General features: G+C 40.9%; 3 protein-coding genes and 1 long non-coding RNA gene across 4 annotated transcripts in view; 1 reads left to right on the top strand and 3 right to left on the bottom strand.

The window, feature by feature from the left end:
* The window catches only part of LOC123768654 (trafficking kinesin-binding protein milt), a 331,499-nt gene extending 325,748 nt beyond the window's left edge, over positions 1-5,751 (bottom strand). The window contains exon 1 of the mRNA XM_045759303.2: positions 5,617-5,751. The gene's annotated coding sequence lies outside the window, so the exon portion shown is untranslated. The remainder of the gene's footprint in view (positions 1-5,616) is intronic.
* Positions 5,752-8,888: 3,137 nt separating this feature from the next.
* Positions 8,889-9,769, bottom strand: LOC138349589 (solute carrier family 22 member 15-like). Its single transcript, XM_069316218.1, has 2 exons — positions 9,569-9,769; positions 8,889-9,107 (listed from the first exon to the last, which is right to left on the bottom strand). The coding sequence occupies exons 1-2, from the start codon at positions 9,767-9,769 to the stop codon at positions 8,889-8,891; spliced, it is 420 nt and encodes a 139-aa protein (XP_069172319.1).
* A 789-nt stretch (positions 9,770-10,558) lies between these two features.
* LOC123768794 (uncharacterized) lies at positions 10,559-12,870 on the bottom strand. The gene is made up of 4 exons (XR_011225329.1): positions 12,629-12,870; positions 12,346-12,493; positions 11,500-11,554; positions 10,559-11,011 (listed from the first exon to the last, which is right to left on the bottom strand). It is a non-coding gene; the product is annotated as an uncharacterized lncRNA (long non-coding RNA).
* Positions 12,871-21,583: 8,713 nt separating this feature from the next.
* LOC123768656 (uncharacterized) lies at positions 21,584-26,628 on the top strand. The gene is made up of 4 exons (XM_045759310.2): positions 21,584-21,680; positions 23,289-23,433; positions 24,071-24,153; positions 24,879-26,628. The coding sequence occupies exons 1-4, from the start codon at positions 21,678-21,680 to the stop codon at positions 24,993-24,995; spliced, it is 348 nt and encodes a 115-aa protein (XP_045615266.1). The 5' UTR covers positions 21,584-21,677; the 3' UTR covers positions 24,996-26,628.
* Positions 26,629-26,870: the final 242 nt, after the last annotated feature.

Here is a 26,870-nt window from a genome sequence, read left to right as displayed (position 1 = left end):
TTCAAGACAACTTGCTGGAATTGGAGAGTAATTTGTCCACTTGAACTATCTGTACGCAACTAGTGGATGATGAATGGAAGGCTCAACTCATCCCATTACGTGTAGGACTGGAGTCCCAAAAAACAATACCCGTTTTGTGATTTCATGAAAGATATGCTTTTAGCTCCATTCTTCGGGACGTGTAGGAGACAAACTTGCTTTATTTGTAGCTGTGGATATATAGTAAAGGCGCGTCCCCCTGTGCTCAGCTCCTCGCCCCACGAGGATGAGACTTTTGTTTAGAATTATAGTTTATTTTAAGATAATTACTTTTTCTTGCGTCACGTGTTATCTCTCGCCCACAAACTCGCGCCACACTCACCAACAAAAAGACTTTACCTGTCATTTCCGGGTAGAATTGCCACTTCCCTCCCCTCCCCCCCCCCCTTCCCCTCTTCCTTCCCAACCGTAGCCTTACCCCCTTTCCATCACAGTTCCTTCCCTCTCCTCCCGTCACGGGCCACCAGACCACAGTAGCCCCACTGTTAATGTGAGAGAGAAGGGTCTATACACCCAGCTACTGTGGACAGTCACTGTGCTAACTATTAACCGAGCGGTAAGTATACACGTCAGGGGTGTGTTAGGGTAACAGCCGTGACGCTCACCCTTAGAGATTACGGATTAGGGGTAATCGTGGGGCTTAATTGAGAACAATTAAGACACTTCCAAGACAGGGATGTACTGGCTCCGGCCGGGGAAGGCGGCGACGGCATTTGAGGGGTAAGGTTAGGCTTGTAATCTCGGTCGGTTATTTTCGTGTGAGATCTGTGCAGCGGGTGGAGCGTGAGCCGGATAGGGTGTGGAGCGCGTGAGCCGGATAGGGTGTGGAGCGCGTGAGCCGGATAGGGTGTGGAGCGCGTGAGCCGGATAGGGTGTGGAGCGCGTGAGCCGGATAGGGTGTGGAGCGCGTGAGCCGGATAGGGTGTGGAGCACATGAGCCGGATAGTGTCAGAACAACTTGACCAAAGTAGAGTGACCTGGCCAGTATGTGTGTGTGTGTGTGTGTGTGTGTGTGTGTGTGTGTGTGTGTGTGTGTGTGTGTGTGTGTGTGTGTGTAGCGTGACTGTGCAAGATGGGAAGAATGTTTGAGTGAATACAAGCCAGGAGAGTGAATGATGATATTTAGTTTATATTTCGCTGCATATTAAAAGATTGATTCTTTTCTTCAACAACATATTGCGAGTTAAAAAAAAAAACATGAGCGCCTTGGATAAAACACCGATTGCAATCATCAGTAAATCACTAAAGTATAATAAAACATTTAAAGTGTTTATTTTCAAAAATACACTAACAGAGAAAAACACCCCGAATCATTTAGGGTAACGACCATATTTTAATAATAAAAAAAAATTGTTGAATAAAAATTCATTCATATGAATGAATAAATATTAATAAATTTATTTGAAAAAAATAATCATGCATGATTCCTTTAACTAGTTCTGCTCGTGGAAGGAACTAGCCGTCACTGAGAAAGAAACTCTGAGGTCCGAGAAGAGAAACTGTCTCACGCGTGAACCTTGACTCCGTTTCGTGTCCTAACAACCAATCATTGCTATCCACAACACTAGTGGTGCCAGCTCCCCAGTTCCTGGTCTTGTAGTCGCCAAGTAGGCGAAGATTGCCTGCAGTTCCTAGTCTCGTGGTGCACAGGTACCTGGGAGTTAGGCAGCTGCTATGGGCTGCATCTCCTCCCTTCCTTCATTCCTCTCTCCCTTTGTGTGGGAGTGTGAATGAGTGAGAGAGAGAGAGAGTGAGAGACGTAGTAGATATGCTGCAGGAAACTAGGTCTCGAGTAAGTATATTAACAGCCAATATTCTAACAGCTCTATCCTACAATAAATAGAACATACACCAAGGAACAGCAAGCCGATTACGCTAAAGGACAACACTAACGTAAGTCAATCTAAACAACACTTGCAATGACAACACGTTTTACTGTCAACAACATATCCATATCACTTATTGGCCAACTAATCCTGGTAAAAGTTTGGTGTGAGGCGTTACTACCGACAGACCTGGACCAGATCCTATAAGCCATAGAACAATTCTGGCCAGGGAGGATGGGTATGGGGTCAACTACCACTCATAGGAGGGGTATGGGGTCAACTACCACTCACAGGATGGGTATAGGATCAACCACCACTCACAGGATGGATATTGGTTGCATAATAAATGAAAATTTAGTGGATTTGGATAATGGATTTCCATAGGAGAGAAACTTGTTATACAAAATAAATGCTTAACTGCACATACATTGATGGCGTGCTACCCATCAACAATACTGTGGCGTAATTCTGTGGCGTGGGTTCGATTCCCGCACGAGGCAGAAACAAATGGGCAAAGTTTCTTTCACTCTGAATGCCCCTGTTACCTAGCAGTAAATAGGTACCTGGGTGTTAGTCAGCTGTCACGGGCTGCTTCCTGGGGGTGGAGGCCTGGTCGAGGACCGGGCCGCGGGGACACTAAAGCCCCGAAATCATCTCAAGATAACCTCAAGAATACAACATGTATTATCAAATAATACGAGGCACATTACCTTTTTAAGCGAAAAAAGAATTACAATATACCAACATTCCAAGCTTTCCAATAACGCAACAAGCGGGGAGTCTGCACAACGAGGCGAACACGAACCAGGGGTCATGCAGCCAGTCCTGAAGGGTGTCTGGGGTGGAGGGTCGTCTAGCGTGGAGAGAGTTCGATTCTAACGTGGCTCCGATCCCACCTCACCCACCTCCCTCCCTTCAACTCTCTCAGAGTACTACTTGACCTGCTACATGCTACAATCAATACTCAGGGGACTTAATCGCCAGGTGAGTGTAAACACGAGCCAGGAGTACTTGTAAACACACCTGAGCCAGAACTCATCAACTAATTACTCAACCACTTACGAAACTTTTAAATCAGTCCTTAATCACGGCGGGTTTGTTGATATTTACTAAACAGCTTATGACCCCTGAAGTACGACGAGGCTGTTTATAACAATAATAACCTTGGCTTGCGCAGTTTCGAAGCTCGTAGACTGTTTAATCAAAGTAAACAAAGCCGTCATGATTAAGCAAAGATGTACAGGTTTCAGAAAATGGTTGTGTAAATTATTGATGAAATAAATCTTGTCGCAGGTGTGTCCATGGACACCTGCGCCCTCCCTGTATCTTTCTACGTGAAGGTCTCTGTGCGTGCTAGCGTGCTCACATTACAGAAGAAAACAAGTGAAGGGCGAGGAGATGAGGTCACCGCGCATGCGCCAGTGTCCGCTGTCCCGCAGCAGGAGGCAGCGAAGTCTCTCTCTAACCACAAACATCTCATGACACCGTCTGACATCAGTAAATTTAAGTGGAGAATCATCAAGATTTTGGCCGCATGACTGACGTCTCGGCTCGTGTCGCCGAACCATTTCGTCATCGCTTATCACACCCGGGGCTTGGCTGATATGACCTCAGGAACTATCAATCACTGGCGAATGTCAGGGGAGTGAGTGCCTTTTGTTTTGTTTCATTAGGGATACTATACCTATCCTGTAAGTTGTGGTCGAAAAGTTAAAGGATAACGGGTTCACAGAACTGGAACCCGTTGATCTTTACCCAGACCACACGTCCCCAGACCCCACACTTGGCCCAGACCCACACCTGGCCCAGACCCACACACCTGCCAATGCCATAATATCGTTATCAGTGCCGTAACGGATAACCAAAGAGTCGCCCGTCGTACCGATAATAATATTACAATAGAATTATTGCCACACGCTCATGCTGGGACCCCGTTACCACCACCCAAAGACGCTTGAGAGGCCTAACGGGAATGCGATAACTTTATTTGTGACGATAGGAGCTGCTCGTCCAAGCTGCGGCTGATCCCAACCGGTCAGGCTACGCTCGTCTAAGCTGTGGCTGACCCTAAAGACGCACTGTTCTATATAAGTTAGAACTTCATTTATTGTGTCACGTGACAAATATTTACATTCATAAACACGGCGTTTGGCGTCTGGATCAAGGAGCATTTATTTGTCTACTGTACTTGGGAACGGGACGATATAAGATATTATTAAGTCGCACTTGAACAAGACGTTAACTCATCAGCTGGTTGATCCAAGGTGGTTTGGTTTGGTAATGGACTTGAGGCAAAACAAGTGCTTACTGACCAACCAGCACGAATACTTTAACCCTGAACATAATCCAGGGCTACAGTAAAGATACACTTCTCGGTGTGTTTATCCATAATAAGGAGAGAGGGATATATTATGTTTATCCCTAACATGTATTACGCGGGAGGAAGCACACCCGTCTGCAAATGACCACCACCTCACAATTACTTAGGCTGTGTATTTATGTTTGTAGGTTAGATTAGCATTTTAAAAGCACTACAATCACCTTCTGTGATTGATTGTTCAATAAATCACTATATTGTATGCTTAACAGATCTCTAACCCTGTCCACGAAGGACAGAAGAAAATGTATATATGCTAGTTAGTATTGTAAATGTGTGGCCACGTCTGTGGTAGAAAATAATAACAAAAACTTAGGAGAAATTAGATGACCTTAAACTGACGAAACTTTGCCATGGTTTCATTTCCGTGAAATCAAAATATACAAAAAAAAATTCCTGTAAAGCTTCAGCAATTTTGGTATTACAAATCCCCAAAACTAATCAGACGCGCGAAGGCAATCCTTAACAAATGTGAAAAAAATAACACATTAAGACGTTGTTTGACAATATTATAGACTACACATAGGGATGCAGGACTGTAAACAAATCGATGTAAATATTGCCTGCCTCACACGGCTATGAAAGTCGAACTGAAGTGTTCATTTGAACAATTGTCCAATCATCACATACACATCTGTCATTACACAGCCCAGCCAACCACTAGAACAACTGCTTACACATAATACAAACACCTGCTGACGTGTGTGTGCCTGTATATGTTTATGTATGTGTATCTATATATGCATGTGTGCGTATCTGTATATGCGTGTGTGTGTCTGTATATGCATGTGTGCGTGTGTTTGTCTGCATATGCATGTGTGCGTGTGTTTGTCTGCATATGCATGTGTGCGTGTGTCTGCATATACGTGTGTGGTGGGTGGGTGGGTGGGGGAGGTATCCTCTCTACACATCGCCAGTCTTGTATTATTGATTCGCCTGCGCAAAATGCCGTAACTGCGATGATCTTCAGCAGATTTATCCGTTGTGAGATTCCGCAATGTTCGCGCTCGCTGTCGGGGAGTAAGGGGATGACAGAGGCCAAGATAACCGACCGTAAGGCTCATATTCGCACGCCAACATGACTCACCTCTCAGAAGAATAGTTGCCAATTCGTCCGAAGCAATTTGAAGCTGAAGAAAAAATACATTTAAGTGATTCTGTCTCTAATAGTGTTAATTGTTCATTTTAAAGCCGATGAAATGCATTTAATGTCTGCGTAGTCGTGGTTAGCGCAAAAGCAATACGATGAACAGCACAACTAGTGCTATACGACCTATTTGTCACACCGATCAGCTGAGTAGTAGCGTCGTCTGCTACCAATGTGACCAGCCCTAATAACACACACACACACACTACACGCTCACTATTTCCTACCTTGTGTTGTCCTCCTGGTCGCAGCAGTTCCCCCTTCGGCAGGCTACACGGCCAGATAATATCCTTATGCACTCGTGATATCTCATATAAAGCACCAGAAATCGCTCCACTGTGAAATCCAATGTGAACAAGCGGTCAGCGAGCGGGCACCTCACACCGCCACCAGCCAGCAACGTTCTCAACTGAGCATCGCACCCGAACACACAAACGCTTCCCTCAGCCTCCTGCGTTCGGACGCATGCGCGAAGCTAAAGTCGGTGCCACCTGATTTGTTTATTGTTTTTTTAGATGATCTATTTCATTTTGCTCTTGCAGGTTATTTATTGCTGTTTATCTGTTCATATTGTATTCAAATAGTTACAATTATGATAAAATATGGCAATGTCTTGGGATTGGTCTTGCGACAGAGCTCAGTTCCCACATTGTCATAATAGTTTGTTGTTGTTGTTATATTGAGTGCATATTCTACTGCATTATTCCTTGAAATGATCCTCAAATTGTGCTGCAAGAAACCAATTGATAACCCTGAAATTTTTACCTATATGTACCTATTAATCCTTCTCATTACAGTGTATTGTTATTATTGTGTATTAATCTAATGTTTGTTTATTGTGTCAAAATTTCTTATATGTACCTCTAAATATTTTTTGTAAAATTTACTGGAAATTATCTACTTAAAATTCTCTGTTAGATTAAGGACTTGCCCGAAACGCTATGCGTGCTAGTGACTTTACAAGAATGTAAGTTCATGTAAATGTACCTGTAAACATTTTTTAAATTTTGCTAGAAATTACCTTCTTAAAATTATATGTTTGATTAAGGATCTGCCTGAAACGCTATGAGTACTAGTGGCTTTAGGTATTGTATGTACTATCTCTATCTTTAAATGCATCATTATGTATGTAACTCAATGGATGTACCTTTACCTAAATAAAGAATCTGAATCTGAATGTAAAACTTCAAGTCTCTGTAATCTCATGAACCCAATGTACCTTCTTGTATATAAATAAATAAATAAAATTATACAGTTATGATTTTGTTAAATATCCAGCATTGTTTATATTGATATTACTTGTTTTTAATGGTTAATATTTGTAATACAATTTAATTTGCTAGTAATGTTGTGTGTACTAAGTTCTAAACGCACTTCTTGTAACTTTGTCCAATCAACTGTACAAAGCATGTAAATAAACATTTCTTTCAGGGCTAGACTCGAACCTTATTTTTCAAATTAAGTTTATTATTTTTCAAATAAACAATATTTTCAAAATAACTTATTACTTATTACAAAAACTGCCTTCGTGTTCGTTCATGGGCCTATTCTTAATTTTTCAAATAATTGTATTATAATATGGATTATTTCATCACGACAGTGCCCTGAATTGAGATAAATTCAGTTTCTTCATTCATTGATTTGTTTATTATGCACCCCATACTCATCCCGAGAGCGGTGGTGGTAAGGGTTCCAGAGGCACACTGGGTTCAGGAACTGGACCCCACAGTTTATTTAGCTAAGCAAGTGACAATCTTGTGAAGCTAGTTACAGTATTGTTAATATTTGATTTGTAAACACACACACACACACACACACACACACACACACACACACACACACACACACACAGGGATAAGGTAGCTGGAGCTATTCTCATCCCGTTTAAGACAACGTGTTCATTTATTTACACAGACGACCCAAACAATCGTTTAAGGCAACGTGTTCATTTATTTACACAGACGACCCAAACAATCGTTCAGAACAACGTGATTATTTATTTAAACACGTCCCAAACAATCGTTCAGGACAACGTGTTCAAATATTTACACAGATGTCCAAACAATCGTTCAGAACAACGTGATTATTTATTTAAACACGTCCCAAACAATCGTTCTGGACAACGTGTTCACTTTTTTACACAGATGTCCAAACAATCGTTCTGGACAACGTGTTCACTTTTTTACACAGACGTATAAACAATCGTTCAGGACAACGTGTTCACTTTTTTACACAGATGTCCAAACAATCGTTCTGGACAACGTGTTCACTTTTTTACACAGACGTATAAACAATCGTTCAGGACAACGTGTTCATTTAACTACACAGACGCTTCAAACAATCGACATAACCACTTTTTATTTTATTTTCACATAGATGATATTATTCAAGAAGTACACACAAGTAGGTCCAACGGAAAGAAGTTGTGAAATCTACTTTATTCTACAACTTTAAGACCAAATTCGACAAGGTTGCTTGGGATATACAACGTCAAGATAGTTAAATTATAACGCAGCAGGTATATCATGGGTAGCAGATGGGACATAAATATGTCTGTTAGGATCTTAGTCCTATAGGACCTAGTTCTTAGTCCTATGACCTAGTTCTTAGTCCTATAGAATGTTAGGATCCTATTCACTTCATTCCTTTGTTCGCCGAGCAGTAAATGGTTATATTGGACAGAACCAACTGTTGTGGGTTTCATGTGGGAAAAGGTCAGCTGTTGGCTTATGGTGACCTCGATAGGCCTAAAAAAAACTTCCTGTACGAGATAATGGGGATCCAAAACTGTTAATAAGAAATGCATAACCGAAACTCGTATAAAAAATACAATAGTTTACCCATTTTTTAAGATTTAATTTTCTCCCAGTGACTCGATCATAAAAGAAAACCAATGACAATACGATTAGAGACTAAAGTATTTTTGCAGGTCTCGCAATTAAATACTTGTTTTACACAGGTGAACACAGGAAAAGACGACTTCTGACTCCTATAAGCAGGCTAAAGATTGCCAACAGAAGTCAGAAGTCCCTTTCCATAACTCACGATAAGCCTTACCTACGACTTTTTCCCTGGAATACGACCAGCCAATCGGTTAACAACCAGGTACCCTATTCCTGCTGGGTGAACAGTTAAGGATTGGTGCCTGGTCAATCCTCTTTGGCCAGAACTTGAGCCCAGACGAATCTCTCGGGAGGCCCTGGGCAAGTGTTACCATTGCGCCATCAAGGACTGCTTCTTGTTTATATTATATTTTATGCCTTTGCTTTTTCTTTATATATAACTTTTTGTATGACTTTTCCTTATTAAATGCGCTGCTAATAGAGTATAGTTATTCGTAATTTCATGAAGTGAAGAGCTTTTAATTTGAATTAATAATGAAACAGACACAAATGTTTAGGATATACAACACACGGAGCAGTATTTTGGACAGGCCTTATGGTAATTACAAGCGGATATATTCGTTACCAGATCCGGAACTTGGGACCGATTACCAGTCTCAGTTATGAGACAATTTCACTATAATTTCCATCTCCTTCGTGTCTTCAGTGTTGGTCACACGCGAGCTTGGTGTCTCTAGGAGACTGGTGTTCTTGACCAGCTGTTGGGACTCCAGCAGAACTCGGTTTCTGGTCTCCGGCAGGAGGAGGGCAAGGGCGCCTGCCACCAGTGACGTCCCAGCGAACACTGCAGACGGCGCCCACGACGTCAACTGGCCCTGTTCATCAGACAGTGTTAGTAAACAAGCTCTTGTTACCTCGGAAAATAATCCTATATGAGTGGTTTCAAAAATATTTGCGTCTCAAATTTGTCCTATCAGTAACGATGATCTGTTGCAAATGATATTACTGCACTTGCATGTAATTTGGTATTGGATATGTTATATACATATTATTTACCGTACTGTATAACAAAAATACTAGACAGAGGATTCGAAATGTGCTAGAACGATGATGGAATGTTAGGAGACGTGTGTCTGTGTGTGTGAGAGCAAGAGGGCAAGGAGGTGCGGGTGTGGCTGGGGAAATGCATGAGAGAGAGAGAGAGAGAGAGAGAGTGGGAGGATGGGGGATGGTCATACAGTCTCTGAATGACGAATGAAGCCTTTGGATGAGAATGACAAGGAGTCAAGAGCAAACGGTCTGCCGTTCCCAGTGCCCGCGTAGACCCCAGTCTCACCAAGAGGTCGTTGACGTAAGGGGAGGCGACGCTGCCCAGTCTGCTCATGGCGCTACACTCGCCCAGGGCCAGAGAGCGACACTCGGTCGGGAAGAGCTCGGCCGTGTAGACGTACAGCAGATGGAAGGCTGCTGTGATGCCCAGCTTGCCGCAGAGGGACAAGAATACATTAGCAGCCACTGGCACTGTTGGTGGTAACATGCGTTCCTACAGTGTTTCACTTAACAAACACTCCAGCAGTCCGGTTACAGTAATATATATTTCACCAATGAGGCAACACGATAATAGAAACCTAATTTTTAAATTGCAACATTTTCTTTATTAAATAAGCACTAAATATCTAGCACAATTGACAGTGCTGTAAATATCTGATCATAATAGATGAATATTAAACACTGAATTAAGAATATGAAAGAAACCTCTGAACTAAGAATATGAAAGAAACCTCTGAAATAAGAATATGAAAGAAACCATTGAAATAAGAATATGAAAGAAACCTCTGAACTAAGAATATGAAAGAAACTTCTGAAATAAGAATATGAAAGAAACCTCTGAACTAAGAATATGAAAGAAATCTCTGAAATAAGAATATGAAAGAAACCTCTGAAATAAATAATGATATTAAACGCTGAACAAACTCATATTACTCAAACTTCTACTGTGTTCCTCTTAGGGGAGCACAGTATGGAAGGTTGGGAGACCTATCGTGAAGGAACGACGCTATGACGACGGTGTTGGTAAGGATGGAGACCCCACACAGGATGAAGAAGAAGGTGACGGAGAGGCGCCTGCTGAGGTGTACCATGCACCCCCACACGGCCAGGTACGACGGTACCTCCAGCAGCCCCCCCCCCCCCCAGCAAGATGTTTAGGTACGGGTCAGCGCTGTCTGGGGACACGGACCATACACTACATGCTGCCACCGTCTCCGTTACCACTACCACCACTACTTCCGTTACTACCACCACTACTTCCGTTACCACCACCACAACCACCGCCGTTACCAACAACAATACCGTAACCAAAATGTACATCGTAATCACTACCTACTCTTAGCACTACAATCACCTCCGTTATCACTGTCATAATCACCATTACCACCATCACCACTATTTTAGCGTATATTGGTATACCAGCCTGTATGGTATACCAGACCTGACTAATCTGACTTCCTAGAGTCAAGTAACGTGACTTGATTCGGTATTGTAACTTCTATACCATGACTGGTCAATCTTTTAATAATACAACTGTTCTCCTTACCTCATATTATTTGCGCCGAGAGACACCCCCGTAGTACGTCAATGCCGCGATGAACCAACACACACACATGATAAGAAACCTGTGCCTTAGTTCCTTCTCCTTCAGGATGGAGAACGACCTGTTTAGTGCCGCCAACGCGTTCCTAAATATGCTCTGGTCCGCCTCTTTCTCACAGTCAAGCATCTGAAAGTTTTCTTGAAAATGAGTAACGACTAATGTTTTGAATGGTGTCTCTACCCTTCAGACCAAACTATTTATCATGCTCCGTGCACTTAAGTGTATACGACTCCAAAACTTAATCATTATGACGTGCCTGAAGTCAGACACGGAAACAATAAAATTAATAATGACTAACAGAGCGAATTTCAAGTGGATTTTATCTTATGTTGGCCTCCCAATACATGATAAACTAATGAGTAAGCCAAAGAAAATGCCTTCAGCAAAGAACTCTGGATTGTCTATAAGCATCCAAAAAATAATTATACACCAAGAACTTCAAATAATATTTGTAGATCTAAGGCAAAGTAAAATCTACACTAGCTTTTGCATTTATCATCATGCTATCATGCCAGTATAAACATATATCTTCCTATCACCCAATAAAATCAGCAAGCTCCTAGATGTTATTACTGCTCAACTCAGACTCGGTTATCTCTGAGAATTTGCATTACCTGCCGATGAAGATCTGGCCATATGTAAACAGTGTCAGCAAAACTATTCGAGCACCTGCGAAATAATTATAGAATTTAGAAATAACTATCGCAAATGGTCAAGAAAAATGTATATATTAAATTAAAAACGATGTACACCCAGAAATCTTACCAAAGTGTCCAAAGTTTGGTAAATAATTATCAGGAGAGAGCGTTAAGTCACTGTGGCTATGCAGACATTGTAATCAAATTGAAATTATATGCAACTGTGTTACATAAGCAAATGTAAATTGCTTATGTGACACAGAGACCCTTCTGCCACTCACCTACAGGATAGGTTCGAGGCCCATAATACACTAAAAATATGTGGTAAGGTTTCTGGGTTAGTCTGACTGTGAATAGACTGTTGCTGTATATGCTAACAATGTCATTTGCACATCTTCCCTAAACTGTTTTAGGTAAAGCTCAAAACAAAGTTTGGGGTAAATGGCAGACATTTTCTATTCATTGGAGGCATTAGTAATAATAAAATAACACTTCATACCTAGGAACAACAAAATAATTACATTGTGTTATCGGTGTTAGCCCAACGTCTAACTTGCGTTGGGTGTGTGCTTGCGTGTACGTATGCTAGCATGCAAGTGTGTGCTTGCGTGTACGTATATATAATATGGTGAGGGTAAGTGCGGGGTTGAATAACGCTTTACAAAACTAATTTACCGAAGATAGGATAAGGCTGCAAATTAAAGCATGCCGATGGCTCTTATTCAGCAAATATTTATAAAGCTGTTTTGTAAATGTTTTGAACATACCGTAAATTCATGCAAGCATTTATTTACAATTAAACAGTGTTCTTTCTGCGACTACCTTTCCCCTGATGCGACTGACGGCAGCCAGGAGCTGTTGCCTTGCTGGCAGTGTCCTTTTGGTTACTCTGGCGGCCCAGTCCAGCACCTGGAGGGCCTCGTCGTCACGGTGGTGAAGAACCAGCCAGCGGGGCGACTCTGGCAATATCCTAGGTACACACATACATCCTCATTTAATTGGAAAATAGCAAAAATATATATATATTCTAATACACAAAAAATACTACAAATTCAAGGGTATATATTAACATATGAAAACAAAACGTTCACTTAGAGCTGCTGACCAGAAGAATACGAGGAGTCCTGCGTACGGGAGGACGATCGCGGTCTGAAGGTACCTCCAGTCCCTCACCAGATAGGCTATGTCCGGTACTATCATGTACCCCAGCGCCCAGGGCATCACGAACAGAGTTCCAAAGATCGCTCGGCTCTGTGACGTGCACAGCTCTATCACTGAAAATGTCGCCTTGAAAGATGACAGCTGGGACGATGTAATCATGTTGTGCAAAAGGGGTACCACCTCTGGTGCAATTGTAGGGACCCACAGCCTCGAAGAAGGGAACACAGAGCATTCAGAGAAAACTTGTCATTTAACTCTGAATACATATGAATGCTCACTTCTCCTACCATATAAGTAGGAGAATTATTATTATTATATATTATTATATATATATATATATATATATATATATATATATATATATATATATATATATATATATATATATATATATATATATATATATATATATATCCTATGTATGGAAATCAAACATGAAAGGTTTGAAGACAATTTTCTAACTACAACTGCTAATACATACAATGATATTATTAACACTGTTCTTCTACTAATAATAATCACTAATACTTACCACTTACTGATACTTCCACTATCACTGCTGTTATTACTATTAATGCCATGACCACAGTTGCTGGTAAGAATATCACCTACCAATTTTCTCAAGCGCTGAGATGCCAGAGGCATTGAAGACCAGTATAGTTAACTGTATAATAATTACTTGCAACCTCTGAGGAGTCAACTAGTACAACACTTGTACCCACTATTAGACTGTTTTACAGGAACTTCTTTTCGACGGCTCATAAAACGGAGGAAAGTGTCCTGAGAGATATTATTAATACGAACGTTATCCCTACAGACAGAAATCAGAAAATTACATTGACAATTTACTACAAAAATAAAAAAAAAGGCTAACCTACTTATGAAAAACTCCCCAGACACCAAACAGAACACCTTGAAGGAAACCAACGTCGTCTATGCCTTCACATGCCCACTTGGGGACTGTAAGCCCAAAAGAACTCAGTATATAGGCAAGACAAGAACGTCTCTTTCTAGGCGATTAACAATGCACAAACAACAGGGCTCCATCAAGGAACATATAATCTCTTCTCACAACCAGACCATCACCAGAGAAATCTTAAAAAACAACACAGAAATCATCGATAGATACAGCGATAGCAGGTGGCTTGACATTTGCGAGGCACTACACATCAAAAAGTCAACACCAGCAATCAACAGCCAATTAATGCACAACTATATTCTACCCACTTCAAGACTCCGTACCAATATAGAAGCATCAAGAGGAAGTATAGGCCAATAGGCCCTTTGCAGTTACTTTCATTCTTCCCTCTCATTTATTCAATTTATACCCATTGAACCGTGTTCTGAATGTGTTGGTCAAAAGTTTGTTCACCTCATCCAAAACTGTTTCAGCATATCACCTCAGTCAAATGCGAGTATATAAGACAAGCTGTTTAGCGTTAGAATTAGTAAAACTCTGTTAAGTGTTTTCAGGTTACAGTTGCGTGTGTGTAAACTAAAGTCTTTGAAAATGGAATACGTTATTACGAAACGCGTTCAAGCGTCGCGTCAGACTAGAAATAAAAATGAATTTTGGAGAATTGATTTTTCAATTACCATCGACAGTAAAAAGAAACATAAGAAATATTGAGAAAATTCGTGTTAGAATTATTAATCTTACTTTTTCGGTTACACACTACATAAATACACTTCTGCGTTTCCCAGTTCTATACGGAAGCAGGTAGTAGGAGAACGAGACTCACAGACTAGCAGTGTAGCAGTGTGGTGTGGAGACACCCGGCGTGCCTGCTCCCTGCTTGCGTTCTTGTCCCTAACTGACAAATATAGACACCTTCAGCCTCACACCATGTCACCATGTCTGTGTGTTTGCCAATACATTAGAGCAACGTGGCTCTCTCTCTAGAATTTATATGTTCCATGGTTGTTCAAGTGTATATATAGAGTCCAAAGTTGCTCTATTTTTTATTTACAATCATATTTATATACTATAGCAGCGTAGAAACATGAAAACAATAGAGTAAACTTGCGGTATATAGACAACAAAGCAACCTTGGAATATATAAACACTAGAGAGAGTACCAGAGGTTAGTGAACTTCCCTTTGAGAACTCGTGCATAATTACTGTATAAACATGTAGTTTTTCCTCTGATTGTAAAAACTTCTACTAAATATAACTTTTTAACCAGAAAAGTTTATATACTTTCGCCTCTTGTCCCGCATGACTTCTAATTTTACAATAAATCAAAGGATTCAGTTTTGGTTCGAACAGCTTGTTACAAAAGCAAAGTTGCCTACTTAAACACATCATTCAAGAAAGAAATATGTGAATTTGGATTCAAAATATAGCAACACAGGCGGCTCTCAAAGTATTAGAAATGAGAGGTGCATAAAATATTTGGTTGTAGTCAATCCTACGTTTCTATGAATACACGAAACAACGTAAATCTATAATTATAAGAAAGATTTATGCGTTTTGAAGGGAAACCAGAGTTAAAAACATCTATAAAAGAGGATTTCGATTTATATGTCCATGTCTGGAGGCTTGGCGCTAGCCTCACCCGACTTTGCAGGGTGACTGATGTGGATAAAGGGGCTGTCATAAGCGGGTCAGGGTCGCGTACCATAGCGACCTCCACGAAATCGATGGAGATGAAATGGTGGCTACAGCGTCCATAGACTTTCGCATAACTAATAATCGGTATACTTTTATTCACTCTCGTATTCTTGAAGATATCCTCACAGTATACCCAAAATTTGCCAGTGCAGGCTATTAAACACATGGCTCTGTATGACTAACCATCCTGCGAGATGGGGACTTGTATTACCACTGCTACCTTATTCAATCTTGTGTTGTTGATATCCTCAAAATGCATCCGGAGTCTGCCAGTGCAGACCGCTTATCACATGCCTCTGTATGACTAACCATCCTGTGTGATGGGGATTTTTTAGCATCACCTAGTTAGTTTTTTTGACACACTGTACTTCACTTCATATAGTCTAGGATAGCTGCACTAATGCAGATATACCTAATGTGTTAATAAAAAAAAAAAAAAAAGGTATTCAGATACTGACATGCAAAACCCATGTTCTGATAGCAGATTTGCATTCTGGGGCTCCCAACAATGGCGCAACATTTTTTTCGACCTGGGCACCGCCATGAACCCCTTCTTGTGATTAAATAAAATGCTAACAACCAAGTGGGAGCCGGTCGGCCGAGCGGACAGCACGCTGGACTTGTGATCCTGTGGTCCTGGGTTCGATCCCAGGCGCCGGCGAGAAACAATGGGCAGAGTTTCTTTCACCCTATGCCCCTGTTACCTAGCAGTAAAATAGGTACCTGGGTGTTAGTCAGCTGTCACGGGCTGCTTCCTGGGGGTGGAGGCCTGGTCGAGGACCGGGCCGCGGGGACACTAAAAAAAAGAGCTCCGAAATCATCTCAAGATAACCTCAAGAAGTAGAAAATGGCGGCGGCGTGAGTGCTAAATATAGTAAATAATTTCTTTTCAGAGGCGATAATTTACCCAGGTAAAGACTCAGAAGTGGAACTCATGGCCACTTTCGTGCACGCTTGTACGTTCAAAATTGCACATGCAGTAGTTGAGCCTCATTTCTTTGGTCCTGCCTATCAACTTCCAATCAACTGGATGAGAATCATCCATCTAGCAAACAGGATAAACTCTTTTCCCAGCCATTCGCTAATCCCTGGCCACTCATACTTTGCCAGAACCATCAACATGATTGAACAAAAATACAGCCCAACATGTATATAACGTTGTAGCAGGTCTACAGTAAATAATAAAGCAACTAGACGGCAGAGAAAGTAGGAATAATCCCATCTTAATATATGACATTATTTAAGAACTGCTGTCAAGCTTGTTGAAAAGCGTTCTATATCCTGTTGCAAACTCTGTTGAGTGAGATGTGTATTCAAAGCGATTTTGATTCTGAAATAATTTTTAATTTTCTTATTAAAATATATAAAAAATATCAATAATCATTTGATTATGAAGTAATTAATCAATAGTAATTTTGATTACTCCTGAAGTCAAATAACGAGGCTGTGGAGATGTTTATAATTTTATGTTGCATTTAGTTTATGTTCTTTATTTATTTATTTATTATTGATTTTCTGCTTTATGTTGTTATTTGTTAGGTCTCCTTTCTTTATAGTGTATCTAGCTCTTATTTTTTGTATTTTTCATTATTCAGTTTATAATGTATAATTATAGCAATGGGCTATGAACATTATATAAACAAAATTATAAATGCGCAATAATTTGATGATTTAAAGTTTTTGATTCAGTATATTGTAAAGACTTGTTAATATATTAATTACGTTCGTTCATTTTAGTCTCGTCTCAGTTTATTTTACTGCTACTATTACTACTTCTACCACTACTACTACTATAACAACAACTACTACCACTGATGCTGCTGCTGCTGTCATTACTATTACAAATATATTTGCCAAAAATATATCACAATTTAAATTGTACCTATGATTAATTCCATTCATGTGTTCAAATATGTCTGTTTACCACTGTTGTACACCTGTTGAGGCCTCTGAAAAACTACTAAGCCCAGGTGTAGCAGACTGGTCTTGCCTGAACGAGAATAACTACGCATTAAGCCCCTAGCCACAGTGACCGGGGGGTCATTGCCACTATAGAGTGTTCATTACTGTTATCAGATGGGGATCTCCCGCAGGCGAGGCAGTAGGTGAGCTGAGTTCTGCCCCCTCCACCCCAGCAGCGTCCTGTTGCACCACTTCCCTCGGCTGTCGGCCCCGTTCCTCTATTTACATCTGTTTCCTGTCCCTTTGGTGTTATTGTGTAGGGTGGTGGCCATGACTAGATTCTGGTTAACTGTGGCAGGTCGTAGGACATGTCATGGTCAACCACGGTCAATTGCTTTAGATAGTTACTTGAAATATTATAGATAATTTTGTTTTGAATGGGTTGGTCTTTTGTTATGATTCCTCATCGGCTACAAATTTACACTGATAACCGAGCCCAACAACAGGTAGTGTTGATACTCTGACTGGAATTTGTAGACTCTTACTGGTACACGCTCAACCTGACAGTTCAGTAAGGCTCTGATGATCCGACAAGCCACGTACATCAGCGCCTTAAACACCGGAGAGGTATTGATGATCTTACTACTATGTGTTAGGTCAATAATGTTTGCAATATTCCCCCAATCTGGCCCCAGCTTCGTGGATAACCAGAAGCTAGTTATCCACGTCAGCTTTATTACGTACTAGAAGGGGTACTTCTGGGGGGGGGGAGGGTCTGGGAGACTTTGTCTTCCCCATCCCCCCATTCCACCCCTCTCTATTCCCGCTCTCTGCTCACATCACCCCTCTTCCTTCCCCCATTTCCTCTAATCACCCCATTTCCATCGCACCCCTCTCTTTCTCCCCATTTCCCCCATTTTCTTGCTTTACAACCTCCCCCCCCCCCCTCCTCTCCCCTTGCCCAGTGGACAGACGTTTCACACACACACGCACACATATATTATATTATATATGAGTTTTCAGTCGCATATAGTCCTGGTGACAATTCAGGCTTGTTCGCATTTGTGTTCCTCACGTGTGCCCCAAAGAATGAGGTGATTTGATAAAATGCTGCTATGCCCAAGATTACCATCCGAGTGCCGGCGGGGAAGTGGTTCAAATAGCTTCGGCTATCACTTCCTTATGTCCGGTCGTGATGGTCAAGCGGATTAAGGCGTCCTGTAGATACCAGTTGCGTTGCTCCTGGGAGTATGGGTTCGAGTCACTTCTGGGGTGTGAGTTTTCAGTCGCATATAGTCCTGGGGACCATTCAGGCTATATATATATATATATATATATATATATATATATATATATATATATATATATTTATATTTATTTATTATATGCGAACAAGCCTGAATGGTCCCCAGGACTATATGCGACTGAAAACTCACACCCCAGAAGTGACTCGAACCCCAGAAGTTTGTTGCTGCTGTTGAAGAGGGTGTCTGTGGTTGAGAACATTGAAACTTATTGACAGATAAATACACACATTAGGATAAAGTAGCTGGAGTTATTCTCACTCCGTTTAGTACAACGATTTCATATATTTACGCACATCAGAAACAATTGATAAGTCTGTTAATTAGTATAGCAACAAGAATGGACATTCTTGTTGCTATACATTTTCATTTATTCATATAAGCAGGAAAAATTATACTAAACGTACCCACAAATACATAAAAATACTTTTATAACTAAATACGAATACTTGGACATAAATAATAATTCTCAGGCTACACCTAGACATGCAAACAAATCTACAGACGTTCACATTCCCGGTGCTGCATTCGTATATCATCAATTTATCCACTGTAACACAACCAGGCTATTTGTTCAGGAACAATCCTCTTCTCATTGCTTTTATATACATTAATCAATGGGAACTCAAGAACATAATGGGTGAGGGTGTGGGACTCTAACATACCGCATCATTTACACCTCTATACTTTTTCCATTAACGCCAATTCCATGTTCCCAATAATATTTAAATCCAAGCCTGAGCCGCATGTCTACAGATCCACTGAAATCATTTTTAATTTTTCATTGAGAGAAATTTATGTTTTCACTCACATATATGTAATGTTTCATGGCTTGACGTCTCTCCTGTAGTATTCCTCTCCTCGACACTGCTGCCTGTGCTTGAATAGTTCTTTTCATTTTTATTTTTTTACTTTCTTTTGTTCTTGGTTAACACATATAATATTATCGTGTCGTCTTGAGGCGCATCTGGCAAGCTCATCATCCACCTCCTTGACCACTGTTACTACATGAAAGGGAATTTACATGAACATTCACTTTTGTTCAAAAAGGGAAAATTCCATTCTCATTTTTTGAATTTTGTTTTTGTCCTTTTTTATATTTTTCTCACTTATCTTTTTCTTACAATCCTTGATTGTGGAGATGAAGATAGGATTTAGATTGTTTTATAAATCACTTATTCCTCGGCTGTTGACAAATAGGAAAACATTTTTCTTGTCTTGAGTTACCTCATCCAAACCCTACAGAATGGCCCAGAATTCAACCTATGTTGATGAAATATAATTACTAATCCGAAGTTCAACTTTCATGTCCATTGTTCCAAACTCAATATATTCCCAACTCCCTGATATGGGAAATGTACTGAGTTGGGAACGGTGGACAGGAACGATGGAATTGCAGGGTGTGGTGTCATAATATAATATAAGGACACCACACCCTGCCCTGTCATCTTTTACTACCGATCTGACATCCCAGAAAATTGGGTATCGTTACACAAAACCTTGTCTTAGGCTCATGCCTTTAAAGTCCAATTTTGAGGTGCTTTGTCTGCCATCAGTTTGGATTGTCTCCTGACATGCCGAAACAAAATTTGCTGTTCTCACTGCAGCATCACTGTCACGATGCTCGTGATAACGGGAGATACAGGTCCACTATTCACTACTAGTTCTGTCGCGGATGGCACACGGGGTGCATCTAAGGCGTGTTCTGTCATTAAGCTAAATGACAGCTACACGTTTAGTAAACAATGTAAATATTTTTTGCTGTTAGCGAGTGGATGTTGTGCATAGTAATGTCCATAGCGGTTCCTTATGTCTCCTATTGATTTTCTCAATGCCCATTGCATTCCAAGGACATAGTAATGTCCATTATATTTCATCATTATATTCAATAAGCAACAATAGATGGATGATTAGAGAATTTCATTAATTAAAGAATTAATGAACGAACATTAATTAATTAATCATTTAAATTAAATAAAGAATTAAAGAATTAAACCCTCATTAAGAGTAAAGAGAAACAGAGAGAGAGAGAGAGAGAGAGAGAGAGAGAAATTCCTGATATGAAGCCTGGGATGAGTAAAAAACACCTGGTGATCGGTGACGAAGCTAACATCTTGGGGATGAAGTTCGACTCTTCAATGACAATGACGAAGTACGTGTTGAACCTCGGAAGCAAGGCAGCCAAGAAACTTACGCACCTTAGACGTATATCGTGCCTTCTCAGCAGCACTGTTGACACGACAAGATCCCACGTCACAAACGTTGCTCCCATCGTGTGTATGCATCATTCTCTAGCTGGAACTGCTCCCCCTACTATATATATCCGAATTCTGGATGAGGCACAAAACCGTGCTAGAAGACTCTGCTTTAGTCTTGACCAGTTCTGGGTTGACATGTCAGTACGTCAGAGCCTTAAACACCGGAAAGCTATTGATGGTCTTACTATTGTGAGTAAGGCTAATGTTGGAAAGATTCCCCAATCTGGTCCCAGCTTCGTGGATAACTAGAAGTTGGTAGTCGCAGCACAAGGCACTCGACCATCAACACTCGACCATCAACACTCGACCATCAACCTTCTGGCTGCGACATTATTAGGAACATTACTCTTTCTGAGATTATTCATTCTTAGATTGTCTTGACTTTGTAACATGTTCCCTCAACACGTAAATACATGTTGAAAGATGCAGGGGTAGATACATGTGAAATCAAGTCAACTGATCATATGAAGGCTCTAGTATGCAGTTAGCTCCAATGTCATCCTGTAACTAACAGGCTTATAACTTAGCAATAAATAAAGTTTATTCCCAATGTATACAAATAAGCTCATCAAATAAATTAGTATCCAGGGGTCAGGCTTCAGATAAACTAAAGTAGGATAGGAGCTCTTAGCTTTTCTTTTTCATTAGAAACAAGAATGTCATTCCAAATTAACCCCAAAATTAGTTAACAAAACAAAAAAGAGGTGAGAGATAGAAAGGAGATTGTGGGCTGGGGTGAAATATCACTTTTCATTGTTACATTTTGAGCAGTGACGTCAGGGACAGGTTATATGTGGGACTTTTCCTGTTGTGTGGTCGCCGGGGCGTTCATATATAAGAGAAAGTGCGTGAGCGTTGGCATGGAGTATATCGCCAGCTTTCACCAAGGCAAGTTCACTTCTCGCTCTAGCCAGAATGGTAAGTTATACATATGCTGAGTTTACTTTACTCTTATAATTGTTCTGGACATAAGCATAATTGCAGGTTGGTAAGTTATTGTGATGACTTTAATAACCCTGCCTGCTGTTGATAAGCCCATCACCTAATCAAGCTCTCGAGACAAAGTTTTATGGTGTTAATGTACGCAAGGTAAGTACTATGTAACTAGGTAACTATGCATATAGAAGGCAAATTCGCGTTTGCTGTTTCAGTGACTCGCCTTAGCTGCCGGCTTAAAATACGTTGCGTCCAGAGCAACGTATCTGACCTGCTACACCCACGTCACACTTGGGTATAAACGAAGATGCTTTTGCATGTGAATAAGGAGCTGTGTTAGTGAGGCTAGAGTTGAGACAGACCGAGATGCCACAGAACGAATGATTATTATTGTAATGTGATCAATGTTATTTTCAACGCTAAAACCCTTGACGTGACTCACATAGGACTGAAGATATAGTCGGAATATAATATTGTCCGACGGGTTCGCCCTGAGGAAGGGTCAACTCGGTGTGTTCCTGGCACGGCGTATGATGCCTTGTGAAATGTTAACGAATGTGAATATATCCCGATTACATTTAAAACAAGGGCAATATAAGCACAGCCATTGTAGTTGATTACTTAGTTGATAATAAACAACATATTCCAGCTTCGTTGTTGTAATAAAACGTTTTAGATTATATTTAGTTTGTTGTATCTGGCCTAGGAATAGTACGGTAGTTAAATATATTATTATTATTTATTTATTATTGTTTGATTCGGTGATGGCATTAAGGCCTACCAAACGTATCATTGTTTAAGCCCACTACAAGAGATTGACGCTCCAAGCTGGTAATCCAATGGTCATGCATTCGAGTCACCACAGCGAAGCATTGAGAGCTTCTAATCAGGGTTAAGTTAGTTATTGAACTATAAGTAGTCTAGAGGCTTGTCGTAAATTTATAAGTCATACAACTACTCAGTCAAATGGGAAAGATTCACTTTCTTGCAGCCTATGCAGAGAGAGAGAGAGAGAGAGAGAGAGAGAGAGAGAGAGAGAGAGAGAGAGAGAGAGAGAGAGAGAGAGAGAGAGAGAGAGAGAGAGAGAGAGAGAGAGAGAGAGAGAGTGTGTGTGTGTGTGTGTGTGTGTGTGTGTGTGTGTGTGTGTAAACATCATGGACAAGCTGATGTTTATTATCTTGACCCGGGGAGGTGTTCAGGGGTGACCCGAGGAGGTCACCTGGAGGTGAAAGTTTCCATCTACCTCGTAGTATTATGAAACATTATAATTTTTAGTTTTATGTGTTATCTTTTTTCCCTGTTAATACAGTTGTATTCATTGTTTACATTGATTCCTTTTTTATATAGTCGTGTTTATTAATATATTTAAAGATAATAAATCCGACTCTTCATTTAGCATGATTACATATTTTCAACGTAATTTTATTTATGCAGTTTTATGCAATAATTCATTTTTTTCTCAACATTTACCTGCATGTCACTTTTATATGAAAAAGTTCCTTCTATAGCCTTTTCAAGGCCAGGAAAAAACATCTACGGGCAATCCACATAATAAAAAGTAATCTCTATCCACTAATGTTTTGGTTGTAGGTTTCACACACACAAGGAAGCGTCGTAGTGCTGCTCCTGGTGGTCACCGGAGTACTGGCAGCCTTGGAGGACCTGGCAGGGTGCAAGAAGCCTTGTGTAAACCGATTTGGACGCAAACTTTGCTGTGATTCGGTGGCCCGAAATGGTGCGTATAGAGTTGTGAGCGGGGGTCGAGTGACAGGGTTGTGGGCGGGTGTCGAGTGACGGGTTGTGAGTGGGGGTCGAGTGACGGGTTGTGAGTGGGGGTCGAGTGACGGGTTGTGGGCAGGGGTCGAGTGACGGGTTGTGGGCAGGGGTCGAGTGACGGGTTGTGGGCGGGGGTCGAGTGACGGGTTGTGAGTGGGGGTCGAGTGACGAGGTTGTGAGTGGGGGTCGAGTGACGGGTTGTGGGCGGTGGTCGAGTGACGGGTTGTGGGCGGGGGTCGAGTGACGAAAGATTGTGGCCAGGCATTGAATGACGGAGGGTTGAGGGTGGATGTTGAATGATGCAAGTTATGGGCAGATGTGGCAGTGATGAAGAATGGAGTGATGGTAAATAATATAAAATACCTGATGATAAATACATTTTGATATTACAAGTCTGTCATCAGTGAGATTTGAGACACTGAATGACAGAGAAATGGACGGCGACGTTGAGGAGCAATGTGAAGAAATAAAACATTACTGAATGAATAACTTTTCCTATTAAATAAAACAAAATCACATATTCCTCCATCCAACGTCGCTGTCTGCGTGCTACCTTTCTTAGACAGTACCCAAATTTTATTTGCATATCTTGACAGAGCCCCCTCGCTGTCCTCCGATGCCCCGGATCCTCGTCGACTGTAATAACTCAGCCATCATAGAGGATCCAGTTACGATCAAGGTAAGATCAATATAAACTTCGAAAGAAATGACCACCGTAGAGTATCACCGATATACAATACTCTACCTCTTGGTATGGATACTTGGGAGAATATGTATATAAGGTAAACTTTGGCTAGAGATTTTCTGGTGACGTTCGTCTAATCAAAACGTTTTCAAGACAATGTAAACCAAGTTCAGAGATTCAGAGACGTTTGACAGTGTTGACTAATACCATGTAAACGGAAGAAAGATTGGACCGATTTTTTTTATAATACCTAAGATTCAAAGTTAAGTAGCATTTAGAAATGATAAAATAATACTCTTCGTAAACATTTTTACATAATCATCTTCTGTATATTCCGATATTTCTCTCTCTCTCTCTCTCTCTCTCTCTCTCTCTCTCTCTCTCTCTCTCTCTCTCTCTCTCTCTCTCTCTCTCTCTCTCTCTCTCTCCCTCTCTTCAGCATATTCTAATGTATCTTTATCTACTACTCTCTTATACTTTCTAATATCTCACTATGTTCTAATGCCTTTCTTTTTTCTTCAGTCTGTAGTGTGTCTTTCCTTTTGACGTAGATCTCCATCTCAGTGTGTTGCCTGTAATGTTATCTTTTTAAGACAGTTTTACAGGCAAATAAATATAAAACACATCCAAAATAAATAAATAAACCAGACGTATATCAGATAAAGACATCCAGACATGTTATAAGTCCTCATATAATGCCCTATTTTGTTCCGTTACAGCTGTGTAAGAATGACAGTGACTGCAAGAAGAATGAAATGTGTTGCGAAGACATTTGTAACTTCAGGCAACTCATCTGTATGCCCAGCAAGGTCAACACCCACTACTTGTTCCCTTGAATAACGCCTGTTGCAGCCAGCGGTCCATTTCTATGCCCAGACTCCAGTAAGATCAGCTCTATCTGCTTCCTGAGGACAACTGCAGCTTCCATCAACACGTCTCTATGCTAAGAAAGTATACCAGTCCCCGAAGACATCTGCAGTTTAATGTGACTTTATTATTTAACTATTTCTACAAAGAATATCTTCATCTTCAGGTTTGCATTCAGGAGTCACCTGTTATTATGTTTATATATGTATTAGAGAGTATATTTATTAACCCTTTTATTTATATATGTGTGGCGATTTGGCTAACCTTGTCAAGGGACATGTGCGAATCAGTTTATTAATGTATGTAATTTTGTCATGCTGCTTTGGCCACTAAGTCTGATGTCTGTGGTCATGCACCTGCGGTCATGCACCTGCGGTCATGCACCTGTGGTCATGCACCTGTGGTGATACATCTGCGGTCATGCACCTGTGGTCATGCACCTGTGGTCATGCACCTGTGGTCATGCACCTGTGGTGATACATCTGCGGTCATGCACCTGTGGTGATACATCTGTGGTCATGCACCTGTGGTCATGCACCTGCGGTCATGTACCTGCGGTCATGCACCTGTGGTCATGCACCTGCGGTCATGTACCTGAGGTCATGTACCTGCGGTCATGCACCTGTGGTCATGCACCTGCAGTCATGCACCTGCGGTCATGCACATGTGGTCATGCACCTGCAGTCATGCACCTGTGGTCATGCACCTGTGGTCATGCACCTGCAGTCATGCACCTGCGGTCATGCACCTGTGGTCATGCACCTGCAGTCATGCACCTGCGGTCATGTACCTGTGGTCATGCACCTGCAGTCATGCACCTGCGGTCATGCACCTGTGGTCATGCACCTGTGGTCATTCGTCTTTGGTCTCACATCCGTTTCCTTACCCATGTTGACGATGAGGTTTGATCACATGCCCTATTCGTTTTATTTTGCCACAGACAGAAACAACAGAAAGGTACACATAAACTACACGAACTACACACACACACACACATACACACATACACACACGCATACACACACACACATACACACACGCACACACACACACACACACACACACACACACACACACACATGGAATTGACAGAGTGGACATAGACGAAATGTTCACACGGAATAGTAACAGAACGAGAGGACATGGATGGAAGCTTGAAACTCAGATGAGTCACAGAGATGTAAGGAAGTTTTCTTTTAGCGTGAGAGTAGTGGGGAAATGGAATGCACTTCAGGAACAGGTTGTGGAAGCAAATACTATTCATAATTTTAAAACCAGGTATGATAGGGAAATGGGACAGGAGTCATTGCTGTAAACAACCGATGCTCGAAAGGCGGGATCCAAGAGTCAATGCTCGATCCTGCAAGCACATATAGGTGAGTACATATAGGTGAGTACACACACACACACACACACACACACACACACACACACACACACACACACAGTTTTCCTAGTCAATAGGTACAAAGTAGTCTGTTTATTAAATATTAAATGATTTATTGTTAAAAATATTTTTTTATGCATCCTCTTTCACCAAGCTGTTAATTTAATATATTTTAATTATATAAGTCTTCAGCATGGAATAAAAGATTATTCTTACTTGATGTTCTTATTTTCATCTCACTACTGTAAAATGTGTCAATGTTTGAACAAGGTTCTCCTGTTTTTATTCGATGACCATTAACCACGTATTTATATATTACAGTTAAGAAAGTAAACATTACAATATTTAAAAAAATAATATATGTATAACTCCTGATTTAGTTATAATTGGATGTAGCCTAAATGAGAAAAACATAACAGAACACCTATTTGTCCACGACTCCATTTTATATGGTGGT

The sequence above is a fragment of the Procambarus clarkii genome, chromosome 83, assembly GCF_040958095.1.
Source record: "Procambarus clarkii isolate CNS0578487 chromosome 83, FALCON_Pclarkii_2.0, whole genome shotgun sequence".
NCBI lineage: Eukaryota > Metazoa > Arthropoda > Malacostraca > Decapoda > Cambaridae > Procambarus > Procambarus clarkii.
The sequence above is the reverse complement of the archived record's forward strand: the minus strand, read 5'-3'. Positions and strand labels throughout refer to the sequence as shown.

Coding starts and splice junctions, on each gene's coding strand:
- LOC138349589 (XM_069316218.1), bottom strand. CDS start 9,769: ATGTTACCACCAACAGTGCCAGTGGCTGCTAATGTATTCTTGTCCCTC. Junction 9,108..9,568: donor CTTACGTCAACGACCTCTTG/GTGAGACTGGGG, acceptor TCTGATGAACAG/GGCCAGTTGACGTCGTGGGC.
- LOC123768656 (XM_045759310.2), top strand. Junction 23,434..24,070: donor TGATTCGGTGGCCCGAAATG/GTGCGTATAGAG, acceptor ATATCTTGACAG/AGCCCCCTCGCTGTCCTCCG. Junction 24,154..24,878: donor AGGATCCAGTTACGATCAAG/GTAAGATCAATA, acceptor GTTCCGTTACAG/CTGTGTAAGAATGACAGTGA.